The 13384-nt window shown below is 35.8% G+C and overlaps 1 protein-coding gene across 1 annotated transcript; it reads left to right on the top strand.

Moving 5' to 3' along the window:
- Positions 1-385: 385 nt before the first annotated feature.
- Positions 386-11732, top strand: LOC131072177 (disease resistance protein RPV1). The gene is made up of 2 exons (XM_058008254.2): positions 386-1017; positions 9668-11732. The coding sequence occupies exons 1-2, from the start codon at positions 446-448 to the stop codon at positions 11730-11732; spliced, it is 2637 nt and encodes an 878-aa protein (XP_057864237.2). The 5' UTR covers positions 386-445.
- Positions 11733-13384: the final 1652 nt, after the last annotated feature.

Genomic DNA, 13384 nt, shown 5'->3' with positions numbered 1-13384 from the left:
CCGACAATCAATAAACTAAATTTTAATAAACTTATAATAGTTGAAAATGTCTTCATGCAATTCTACATTTTAATCGGTATTACTGATCAAAGACTTTTGCGAGGGAGCACGCACCGTGATGGTGAAACTTGCAGCTGTAGTCATTACCTACTCAGAAGTGAGACCACGTGCTTTCCCTTAGAATGTGCGAGTGGACTCCACCTCGCACATCCAAATGACTCAATTGTCATTGATCTTAATTTTCTCTGTCGGTGAGGATGCTTCCGCATTTCTTTCCTGCGCTTTCCTATGCAAACACAGGCTGTCTGTGCAGTTTTGTCAATTTTTTGTCTTTGACCCCTCTCCTCTTTATTTATATCCTTTGCCCTACCCTCAACAACTACCACCCTTTCTTCATTTCCTTCGTCTTTTACTCTTTCTTTTGTGTTCACTTCAATCCAGTTTCATGGCATCTACCTCTAAAACTCGAACTCGCGCACAGCTTCAAGAATTTGAACTATCCTCAGTGCCCGCTTTTGCCCAATACAAGCCTCCCACAACTAAACTTGCCTTCCAAAGCCCTAAGAGGTATCATGTGTTTCTGAGTTTCAGAGGACCAGATGTGAGAAAGTCTCTCGTTGATCATCTCTTTCAAGCTCTCTCTGCAGCAGGGCTCAATGTCTTCTTAGACAGTGAAAAATTGGAAAAGGGGGAAACGATTTGGAAGAGCTTGGAAAGAGCAATCGAGAGCAGTGTTATACGCATTCCTATATTTTCCAAAGGCTATGCAGACTCAGTATGGTGTCTGAGGGAGGCCGCTGCAATGTTGAGCTCCCCTGGCTTGATAATTCCTCTGTTTTACCAGGTAGATCCAACTCATGTTAGGTATCCTGAAAGTAGCTCCAGTCCCTATAAGCAATCATTTATTAAGCATTATGGCCTTTCTGATCGATACCCAAGAGAAGAGATTGAGGGGTGGAAGCGTGCCCTTCGACGCATTTGTAAACGTTCAGGATGGTCCATGGATATAACTGAAGGGTTAGTAATGAGTCTCTCTTTCCGCTTTCCTTCCATATTTTTCATTTATCATTTCATGGCTGCCGTTGGATTATTGTTATCTATGTATGGCTTATATTTTAATCTTGAATTCTAAAAATAAGGCTGGAATTTGATGGTCTATATGATCCTTTTTCAGTTTGATGTCGTATATTAAATTTTGAATTTTCTTTTCATATTGTTTGTTTATTAATTCATGATTGTTGCTGTCGCATTATTTTTTATGTATGACTTATATTTTAATTTTGAATTTGAAAATAGGTTGGAATTTAATGGGCTTTTTCTTTTTCAATTTTAGGATGTATATTACAACTCAAAAATTTATTAGATTGTATGGATTGCAATTTTATATTTTTATAAAACTATATATGTGACACTTTAAACTATTAGTAAAATTATTACAAATGAATATAATATAGTATATAATTGATAATATATTCTATTTTATTTGGGTCATTGTGGCCAAAGCCATCCATCGGCCAACCCACCCAAGTATCACCTAGTCTCATTGCAACTAGTGACACAAGACCAAGAAGTTGTTAAAGTGAGAAAATCTCCCCCGTGGGTACCATACAGGGTTGCAATGACAACAATTTCCAAAATATTTGTCTTGGCTGACCTATTTAGCCCATTCCAGAAACTACCATCTAAAATGTGTGTTCTTTGCAACCAAAATGTGCTTTCTCTGCATTGTCAAACCCAACACACCAAAGGAAAATCAACCCTTTGTCATAGCTGCGCAATCTAGTGAATTACAACTTTTCGGATCAAGTCTCTGAGGAGCCACATCCTTATATCTAATATTGATTAAATTTGATCCCTCTATTTCTATGTTGATCAACTAATTTGCTTCTCTATTTTCCTCTCTATAGATGTGGTTGGTTGAGGATAGATTGAACTACTAAAATTTCTCCAAATCCACCTCCAAAAGAGCCTATAATTTCTAGTTTGGTGTCTTGCCTTTCCTTAGAGCATTTATCATAGTTAAAGACTCTCCCTCCACTGCAACCTTGTCTAGATTTAGCCAGTAGTGTGTCCCTCTCATTTATGAATGACCCAACTAGCTCTAGAGACCTCGAGGCTACCTCTAGAGTCACCATCAGAGTTTAACTTATACCATCCAACTTGAGGGAATTTTCACCTTGCATGGTCTCTTAGTGTCTTGGATGCAACTGCTCTTGGTCTAACAATGGTTAGAACTTTCAAACCATACCAAGATTTTCTCATGAAGGAATCCCATTCAATGAAAGTAAATACACATGGGTTTCACTCATTTTGCACACTAATTGTTGGCATTGTATTGTCATTGATGTCAACCGGTATAGAAGGACAACCAATATGGGAGTATTGTTGATATCCAACCATTGATATCAACTAGTGCTGCAGGTCACCAGTAAAGAAGAGTATGTCATTCATAGGAATGACCACTGGAGTCACCGATACACAAGTCAGTGTTTGACTTGTGTAGATAAAATGGATAGGTTACCGGTACAGTCTAACACCGATAAGGAAAGGGTGTCAACTGATAAGTGTTGTGTTGATAGTGAGTAGTTTCCAATCGACAAGCTTATGACCAGTGTACAATCAGGACAAGCCAGGTGCTTGAGTTGTTTGTGATGAAGAGGCAAAATATTACCTAAATCACATCAACATAGGAGGAGAAGGATGTACAGGTCACCGGTATGCTGTGTGAATACAAAACAACAGGACTCCCACTGGATAAAGATGCAGCCACCATGTGAAGAGATGACTGACAGTGAAAGTGCCCACACCAGATCACATGTGTCTGTTTGAAGATATGTTGCACAAATAGGGAAGCCATATGAGTGCATTTTAGGATGCAGATGACAAGGATCCACTACCACTAGTAAGTAAAGCTTATTTCCTATCAAATGCAAAGTGTGCATCATAGTTTTATGAGATAAAACAAAAGAGGTAAAGGCAGGTGTTTGAAGGCTCACACCGGATCTATCAATGAATCAAAGGAATGCCTCAAGTGCATGAAATCGGGGATATGCACTGGACTAACAGAGAAGGCATGTTGAGATGTCGGGACAAATGAAGACTGATGGGTTTGTCACTTTGAAAAACTGGTAGAGATGTTCGTTCTAATGATGAAGAAGGAAAGGCAGAGCAACTGTAGATAGAGAGTGCAATCAGCATGCAGATGCCTTGGATGAAAACAGTTGAAGGTTGATGACATGGTGTCATCAAAGTGGTTTGCCGGTATGTGAGTCCACCGATAATATGGACATGGTGCAAATGCAGAAGACTCCCATCTAATGAAGATGTGCATAAGGTAGGTTAGCAAGACTACTGACCGGTTGAGTGTTCCACCAAATGTAAAGCAAAGTGCAGATATGAAGGGTATCTGGTAGAGTGTGAGATACCGATAAGGTTAGTAAACCGACAGAAAGGAAGGACCGGTTGAGTGTTTGGTCGGTGATCCTATTTGAACTGATACAGAGATCCTTTCTGAAGTGGATGTCGACATGGATGCCATGTGGAGGTGAAGTGGCCAGCTCGTAGAGGTCAGTGAAGTGTCGTGTAGGGATAGGTGTTTCTACAGCTATGCATTTAATATGGAGCCCACGATTTGAGTATCGGATCAAATGATTGTGGCTTGAGGAAGAGTGAACAACAAAGAAAGATCAGGTAGTTGTTGGCACCTCAATCGAAGCAAGGAAATTAGATTGCTAAAGGACCTTGAGAAGGAAACAACTGAGATATTTATGGCATTTTGACAGATGCGAGTCAAGATACAGGGTCGTGTTTGCTAAAGTTAGAAAACGTGTATTGGAAGGCACATTAATGGCGGTGATGTGCAAATAGCTGTCTTGGCAATCAGATCGGATAAGATCTGATTGGATTTGGTTTGCCTCAGGGACGATGAGGAAACCCTAACCGCCTGAAATTTGAATAGGCTTTTGGCAGGAAGACTGGGCTATAAATATGTAAGCCAAAGATATTGTTTATGTCTGCTAAAGGGGAGAGTGTTTCTTTTGTATGTGAGAGAAAATCAGTCAAGTACTCAACAAGTATTTGAAAAGAGATTGAGTGTGTGTGTGAGTGAGAGGATAGGGTTGAAGAGTTCAACCAGCAATTGTGAGATAACTGGTGGTGACCAAACCGATAGAGAAGAGTTACAGAGTAGGAAAGATGGAACCAAAATAATATAGTACTCGTGGAGGGAAACAGAGCACTTGAAAGAAGAGAGAACCGACAGAGGAGGAGAAGAGGCTGAACCAATAAGGGTGCAGCAAGAAGATAAGATTGCAGCAGTGAGTGGGTCAGGTAGAGAACCGACAGTTAACTAGATAGAAGATCTAGTAGAGAGATTTGCAGAAGAGTTACAAAATCCATTTGTAACAAGGTTATTAACTTGTAAATGATTATGTTTTGTATTCACTGAGTTGTAACTCAGTATAGGGGTTGTAGCTCCTTTAGGTTGTAGCCTATAAATTGTGTAGGGGTTGGTGCTCCTTTGAGTTGAAGCTCATAAATCAGGGGTTAATGCTCCTTGGGTTGGTTCCCTAGAACAGTGTAATCAAAGATTCATTGTGAGGATGGATTGGAGTAGTAGTCTCTAGCAACATTTCTCACCAAGGTTTTTCCATCTTGGGTTTTCCTCGTAAATGCTAGAGTTATGTGATACCCCTCTTGTGTGAATGCATTTGTGTTTAGTCTCCTCACTCACCTGTAAGCCTACATTGAGTTAGAGTTGTTAACCGGTATACACACATAGGATAGCTAAATGGAAAACATTGAGAACCACTGATTCACCCCCCTCTCAGTGGTGCATTGTGTCTAACAATTCGTATCAGAGCATAAGTTCTGAGTCAGAAGAGATTTCTCTAGCTTGGGTAGATTCTGGCTTAAGGACACAATGGTTTTTTTGGTGTCAATCCCTACTCCAGTTTTTGATGGTTCAAACTATTCTATTTGGAGTAGTAGAATGGAAGTCTACCTATCCTCCTTAGGGTTTGTTGTGTGGATGTCAGTTGTAAATGGCTACCCTAGTAAAGTCAGTCCTCCCATTGATTTAGATGCAGAAAGAAGAAACCAGTGTAATGATATAGCAATGAAGGCTATACTCTGTGGTTTATCAGATGATGTTTCCTCATAGGTGGATAGATGCAGATTGGCAAAAAGCTTATGGGAGAGATTGAAGAAGCTCTATGGAAATGAGCCCACTACTGCAGAACCGACTTGTGTTGATAGGATGAGAAATGTATCTCATATAGTTGAAGATGATGAATGCAGATCTGCTAGCAACCGCAACATTGATGAAGAAGGAACCCAACTCTTCATGGCTCAAAAATCAAAAGATGAGAGGCACACATCTGAGAATGATCATGCAGATCACCCCCATCGACAAGATGTGTTTGGCAGTGATAGTGAAGGTGAAGAAGAAGAAGCAGAAGTTGATCTTGAAGGGGAGCTTGTAAATACACTTGAAGAACTCAGTAGAGTAAGAAAGGAATACAAGCTATTCAAGAATGTTGTTATAGTGGAGCAAAACCAATTGATGAAATTCCTTGAAGAATCTGAGAAATGCATCTCAGAGTTGAAGATTCAACAAGCAGACACTAAGGAGTGTTAGTGCAGTGATCTAGCCTCTGAGCTAGAAACAAAAGATAAAGAATATCAACAACTGCTTGGAGAAATGGAGATTCTCTGAAGTGACCTTGAGAAGTGTCAAGATGAGCTCAACGTAAGAATCCAATTTGATGGCAGCAGTGATGTCTTGGACAAGATGTTGAAGAAGCAAAAGCATGCCAAGGACACTAAAGGTTTAGGAATTGGTGTCGGTGAATGCTCCACTAGCGAGAATGTCCCTCACAATGATATTGTGTTTGTCTCCTCAAATGGAGAGAACAAGGGATAGACCTTCACAGTTAGAAATGCTCCCCGGAAGAAGGTTGATCTAACAACAACCGAAAAAGACATGCAAACAAGAATGAAGACTGGTGTTGCAAGGAGGAATAATGCAGATCCCAGAGGAAAAGGGAAAATGGGAGAAGACAGCTTCACCGGAAGCAAGAACATGAGAAGACAACAAAGAAGACTTCCTACTAGTAGAGGACAAAGAAATGATATTGCCCGCATGTCAAGACAAGTGTGGGAGAAGAAAATATCGGAAGGAAGAGGTACACAAAATGGACAACTTAGGATCCATTCTTGAAGAAGCTAAACAGATAAGATCTCCCCATGCATGGCAAAATAAATGTGTAAGTCATATGCCATCCTTTACCGGTTATTGCTTTGCACATAATGGTTATGGGCATAGGGCAGAAGAATGTAGAAAAAGATCTAGAAGGAATAATCTAGGATCTCATAGATGTCATGCATATGAGAAAAATATATCCAGGAGTAGATACATGCATATCCCCTCTCTCGGTTATGCAAATAATGTTTGTTATAACTGCAATGGAATTGGCCATAGAAGCTATGAATGCGGGGAGAAGAATCTGCAGTCACATGGAAGCCGGTATAGCAGCTATGCTAAACATAAAAATGGATACAGAGCATATGGAAGTTAGAGACTTGCATGGAACCATAGTAAATTTATCTACTCTTAAAATTTTCTTCTTGAATGTAGCCCAAGTGAAGGTTCCTACCTTAGATAGATAGAGTGTGTGCTAGCATATATTAGTTGAATATTTGGTGAATTCCTCATGCCTCTCTTTCGAGCAATTTGGAGCCATTTGATCCATTCCAAATAATGATTTCCTGCCCCTCTCTAAGAGCTATTGATATATCCATAAGGACCTCTTTTAAACTATCAATGTCACCTAAAGGAAGCCCCATGGAAGTGATATCTTTCCAAAACCAAAGAAACCCATCATTCGTTCATTCTAATTGCATGTAATCCCTAACATGTCTCTCCCACAACTATTTCAACACTTATTTAACATGTTCTATGTCTAAAATTTTATCAAGAGGCTCATAGCCCCCATGAGTCTTCCTAGAATAAGACCAACCTACCATCATGTAGGCCCCAAGAGATGTAGTTTGTGATTAGTAGGTTGTGCTCTCTCATAAAGTTCCACACAATTGATCCTTTCAATGTATTCTTTGTGGTGAGAATACCTATTTCTTTGTTGTCCTCCAAGCATTTAGGAGAACCATCATCCTTAAAGCCAAATTTTTTTACCAACATTCAAGTGTCCAAGATGGGCATTTAATAATTAAGCATTCAATCCCACAACTAAGTGATGAGAGTGATAATAATTAAAAGCAAGGTATCCAATAGAAAATAATATCTACCATTAAAGGGAATAACTTCGCAAGCAATTGGTTAGATCTAAGGCCTATCTTGCACCATCAAAGTAATATCTTTAGAATGAACCTTGGAGATTTTGATGTTAACCAAATCTTGGACATAAGTTGTATGCCTAAAATTTGATCAAGCAAAGTCCATCTTAAAAAACTGATAAATAGCATTGTCAGTGGCTTCAAAAGATATGTCACTCAAAAAATGAAGATGGAGATTAACAATTCTAATCCAAATGAGAATAAAATTGAAGGGTTGAATAAACATATTGTAGTATTGGTTTGACACCTGCTACTAACATTTCCTCAAATTTATCAAAGTTTCCAAGCTGCCAAAATTACATAGTTGTTGCCTAGGATTCATATTATTTGTTTCTAGAAATTGATTATTGTATTTATCTTGTTAATATCTAGTATATATATGGATTTCAAGTGATTAAGACACTATTATTTCAAGATAAGATTCTTATCTAGTGCATGTAGGGATTTTGAGTGATTTAGATACTTTTATTTCAAGATAAGATTCTTACAAAATATAGCACATACTTAATGAAGCAAAGTTATCCATACCATATTGAAAAAATCTTTTGGAAATTTTGAAATCTCTCTAGAGCATTCTATTAGGATAATGCATATTTTATCATTTGTTTTCAACACCTACATGCATTACATATTGAGGTACATTTTGTAGTGTTTCAAGCACACAATCTATTGATATTAAATATAAATCTTTAGAACTAAAATCAACATTACTAATTAATTTATGATGATACCTTTGAGCTACTTCATGATTATATTCTTTACATGCTTTCAATTTCATTAATATCTAGTAGATATAGGGATTTCAAGTGATTACGATACTTTTATTTCTAGATAAGATTCTTAAAAAATATAGCACATTATGGAGGAAAACTATCTATACAATGTTGAAAAAATATTTTGGTTAGTTTTGAAATCTCTCTCAAGCATTCTCTTAGGATGATGCATATTTTGTAATTTGGTTTCAACACCTACATGCATTACATATTGAAGTACATTTTCTAGTGTTTCAAGCACACAATCTTTAATATTAAATATAAATCTTCAAAAATAACATCAAAATTACTAATTGATTGATGATGATACCTTCGAGTTATAGAAATTTTACTAAATATATCCAAGTTTCATGCATATAATCTATAGTCATTTTAATCAACCATTTAGCCTCTCTTTGAATAGAAATCATCCTAATAAACATTTTAAGAAACATTTCCATTATCATAGGACATTCATATTAGACTAGTATATCATGTTAGGATAGGCTTTACTAATCCTTTATCTTATCATCATATTCCATGCTAGTTTAAATCATATTAGATTTAATATCATGCTTTTAATTTTGTTTACATAATTCTTTAGCTACCATTTCATTCGTGCGTTTTTAAAGATTTGTCTATTATTATTTCAACTATTTTTGTTCCTCTCCTTTTCCATCTATCATTCATTTCATTGTCATCTTTGGTGTTCTCTATAATATCATATTTGGTATTAGATTTTGTTGATCTTCATTTTCAAAAGTTAACAAGATGCGTACCTACAAAATATTTGAAAAGAAATGGTTGTGATGCTTGTGCATTATTAATAGACACTAAATAGTCAAGTAATAATTATACTTAATTAATTAGAATTTCATCAATGTAAAATTATTTTATAAGATCAAATTATAAATTGAAACAGTTGCTTTATTGAATACAATGTATTAAGCTTAAGCTTAAGTTACATATAATGAAGCAAATTGTACGTTCAAAAAAAATGAAATCAAACAAATCATTCAAATTATAGCCTGAAATAACATATATAAAACTTTCACATATTTCTAAAAATATAATAATTATCATTAAAAAAATAATGCTTTTACATAAGAAATTTTGTGAAAAAATATTAGCTATATGAGAGAGAGCCTAGGCAAAAATGAAGCAAAATAGATTACTATGTGTAGTAGTAAAAAACTAAAATAATTTAGTTATATATTTTTAAAACAACTTCACTTATAAAAGACTATAAAAGGTGATTCACTAAAAATTACCGGTTTTCAGTCTACACCAGCTTAACAGAATTGGCTAATTTAAGGAAATAATTAAAACTGATTGATAAAATGTTGGCTTTTAAAAGTAAAATATATCCACTTTATGGAAGGAAAGAGGCAAAATGTTTTTTTTAATAGTAAACAAAAGTAAAAATGTAGGTAAAATAGTAAAAAGCAAATTCCAAAAAAATTGATTGGAAAAGTAATATCAGGACGCTGAATAAGTATAAAAAGTAAGTGCGACATGTAAATAAAATATAGAAATCTATTGACCAACTCTGACAATTGCAGCTTTGAAGCTCGGCTAGTAAGGACGGTGGTGAATGATCTGGTTAAGACATTGGACAGGGTGCCGTTAGAAGTTGCCAAGCATCCAGTTGGATTGGACAGCGTGAAGAATGCTCTCATTCAGAAACTGAATCTCAATTTAGCGGATTATGTGATTAAAATTGGAATATGGGGAATTGGGGGTATTGGTAAGACCACAGTTGCGAAGGCTGTTTACAATCATGTTTATACTGATTTTGAAGCTGCATCCTTTGCATTTAATGTCCGCACTACTGCTGGAGACCATGCAGGCCTTAGAAATTTACAAAAACAAATTCTTGAAGAGCTAACCAAATATGACGGAAAAGTGCATAGTGTTGATAAGGGCATATCATTGTTCAGAGATCGTTTGAGAGGAAAGCGTGTGCTGCTTATATTGGATGATGTGGATTCTGTTGTACAATTGGATGCTTTGGTTGGAAATTGGCTGGCTCCTGGCAGTAGGGTTATTATAACTTCAAGAGATAAACACATTCTAAATGTTGGTAGGGTTTCATCCCAATGCGTCCACGAGATGAATGGATTGGAGATAACTGAAGCTCTCCATTTATTCAGCTGGCATGCTTTTCTTAGAACATCTCCAATTCCCAATTATGAAGATCTCTCCAAAAGAATAGTGGAAGCTTGTAAAGGGCATCCTCTTTCATTGGAAGTGATTGGATCCTTCCTGTATGATAAGCAAGATGACACAGGTTGCTGGACAGAAGCCCTTCACAACATTACTTTGAATCAAGACATCGATGAAAGACTCAAAATCAGTTATAATGCTCTGAATGAAGAGGAAAAAGAAATATTTGTGGATATTGCTTGCTTCTTTATTGGAGAACAGAAAACATGTCCCATTGTTTTCTGGAAATCCTTGTACAAGATGGTAGACACAGCTGTATCCAATCTTTCAATGAAATTACTGATAAAAATTGACAACAATGGAATATTTGATATGCATGATCATTTGCGAGATATGGGGCGGACCATTGCTGAAAAAGAAAAAAAGGGCACCCGACTAAGGAAGGCTGACCATTTAAACACCGTATCCAATGTCAGTTTCTCTCGCCTTCGGCTCAATGCAGAAAGGTTCAAAATGTTTGGCAGACCTGGTTTTCACTACCATCGTTTGCATAATATGCCAATTGAAGGCATGACAGAAGACATAGCAGCCATGTTTCCTCCAGGTTTGACTCGCCTTCGGCTCAATGGAGGCAATCCACAAAGGCTTAAAACACTGTGCAGACCTAGTCTTAGCTATCTTCATTTGCATAATGTACCCATTGAAGGCATGACAGAAGACATGCTAGCTGTGCTTCCTCCAAGTTTGACATGGTTAAGACTGGAGCATTGCCCCATTGCAATTGGGAAGAGAGGGGTAATAAAGAAGATGCTCGAAGCAATAATGAAGCCACGTCATACCAGATTTATGAGAAATATTAGGCAGCTAAAAATTATGCAAGTAAAAGACACCAACACCTTTTTTATCTCCTCCCTACTTTCACTTCCTAATATACAGCTGCAGCACTTGAGCATGGAAAAGTGTGAAAGCTTAGAAATTCTTCCTGATGCTCTTGGCAACCTGTCAGAACTACTGCACTTGGAGTTGAGAGGGTGTAGAAGATTAAATAACCTCCCTGATACCATTGGCAATCTGTCACAGCTGCAGTATTTGAATTTGGAATTGTGTCTTAGGTTAAATAACCTCCCTGATAGTATTGGCAGTCTGTCACAGCTGAAGCACTTGAATTTGAGATGGTGTCACAAGTTGATTAACCTTCCTGATACCATCGGCAACCTGTCACAATTGCAGCAATTGGATTTGGAAGGGTTGGATAAGTTAACTAATCTTCCTGATACTATTGGCAACTTGTCACAATTGCAATACTTGAATTTGAGATGGTGTTACAGGTTAAATAATCTTCCTAATACCATTAGCAACTTGTCACAGTTGCAACAATTGGACTTGAGAGGGTGTAGATGCTTAAATAACCTCCCTCATACCATTAACAACATGTCTCAGCTGCAGTATTTTTTATTTTGAGATGCATCTGTACGGATGAAAGATTTTAGTGGGGTTTTCGGTCTGTCACGATAGAAATTGAAAGATTCTCATTTGTAGTTAAATAAATAATATTTATTTGCTTTACAAAATTGATTGCTGAGATAATATTAAATAGAATCGCCTAAAACAACCCAAATTTCCTGCCACGCCCATTGAAAAGCTTGGGGAATGGATTACAAGTTCTCTGGAATGAATCTGTCTTGAGTCCCTCTCTATTAATGATTAAATGGCATGCGAATCTAGTTTTTATATGTTTGCAGAACACCGTATGATTTACTTGTAGTATGTTGCTTCTAGTGGTTAATACATTGAAGCCCACGTTATAGTGTAATTATCAGAAATATAAAAAAAATGTAAATATTATTATTAATAATATTTATATTTAAAAAAAATTATGTAAAAGATATTTATTAAAAAAAATATATTTCTATTTATTTAATATATTTATAGATTATAAAATTACAAAAAAAAGTTATAAAATTGATTTCATGGATATAAATTATATAAGTCTTGAAATGCTCTAACCAAACCTAACTATAATTGTAAATATAAGTCTGATTGAACCCTAATTGATTCCGAATTGCAATTATATCAATAAATATATATCTAATTGATCCATATCTTCACCTAACTCCAACGGGATAGTAACCACAACCCCAAGCTTTATCCTAACTCTAATAGAAACCCTAACTAACAATGACCTAGTTAATCAAAATTAGATTAAACTTACAAATTACATTTACCTAAAGGGCTAGCAGGTTTATTAATTGACTGGGACAGATTAATGGCAGAGGGTCTCGATATATCTGCGAAGGGGCCCACCCTATGGGGCGGATGATGTGGAGTGTTGGATGGACATGCCCTGTTGGAGCGTTGGATGGACGAATGGGGAATAGACCTGTTGGAGAATGGTATTCATGATGGAATAATGCTGTCAGGGTCTGCTCGACCAACCATTCATTTTACAAATATTATTGAAACAAAACCTTAGGCGTATCTCTAAAAAATAAAGGTTTATTTATAGAAACAAAATACAACAGTTTTATTATTCCACGATAATATGAAAAAAAATGAGTAATATTATAGATTTTATATATGTTTTACAATATTTTGCTCTAGAATTTTGTCAAAGCTAAAATTTTCGTTCCACTAGTTTTAATTTTTTGAGTAAATTAATCAACAAAATTTTAATAAATATTAAACAATTAAAAAGAAAATTTTAACTCTCAAGAGTTCTATGAAACTTCCTCGTGCATTTTACTATTTAAAAATTTTCTTATCTAAAAAATATTTTATATTTTACAAATTAACTCTCAATTCTAAACCACTTAAGACAATAAATTTCAAAAATAAATAAAACACTATCATTAATCACACATTAGCTTATATCTCATAAATGAATAAACCAAATAAATGATTCCACATAAAAGTGTGAGTTTTAAACCAATGTATGATAGAAATTTTAATTTTTTTTACTATTTTTATTGAATAAAATAAATAAATTAGGATTAATATGTCATTAATACAAAACAACAAAATAATTCCTTTGCACAATAGGAAAATCACTAGGAACAACAGTAAAAAACCAACAAAGTCCCTTCAAAGTAACATGCTCATTATTATTTTGTCTG

The sequence above is a fragment of the Cryptomeria japonica genome, chromosome 7 (assembly GCF_030272615.1).
Source record: "Cryptomeria japonica chromosome 7, Sugi_1.0, whole genome shotgun sequence".
In the NCBI taxonomy this organism is placed as follows: domain Eukaryota; kingdom Viridiplantae; phylum Streptophyta; class Pinopsida; order Cupressales; family Cupressaceae; genus Cryptomeria; species Cryptomeria japonica.
Note: the sequence above shows the minus strand (reverse complement) of the source record. Positions and strands in the feature narration are given on the sequence as shown.

Excerpts from the sequence above, each read along its gene's own strand:
- LOC131072177 (XM_058008254.2), top strand. The coding sequence starts at position 446 with ATGGCATCTACCTCTAAAACTCGAACTCGCGCACAGCTTCAAGAATTT. Across the intron at positions 1,018-9,667 it reads TCCATGGATATAACTGAAGG|CTTTGAAGCTCGGCTAGTAA; the intron begins GTTAGTAATGAG and ends TGACAATTGCAG.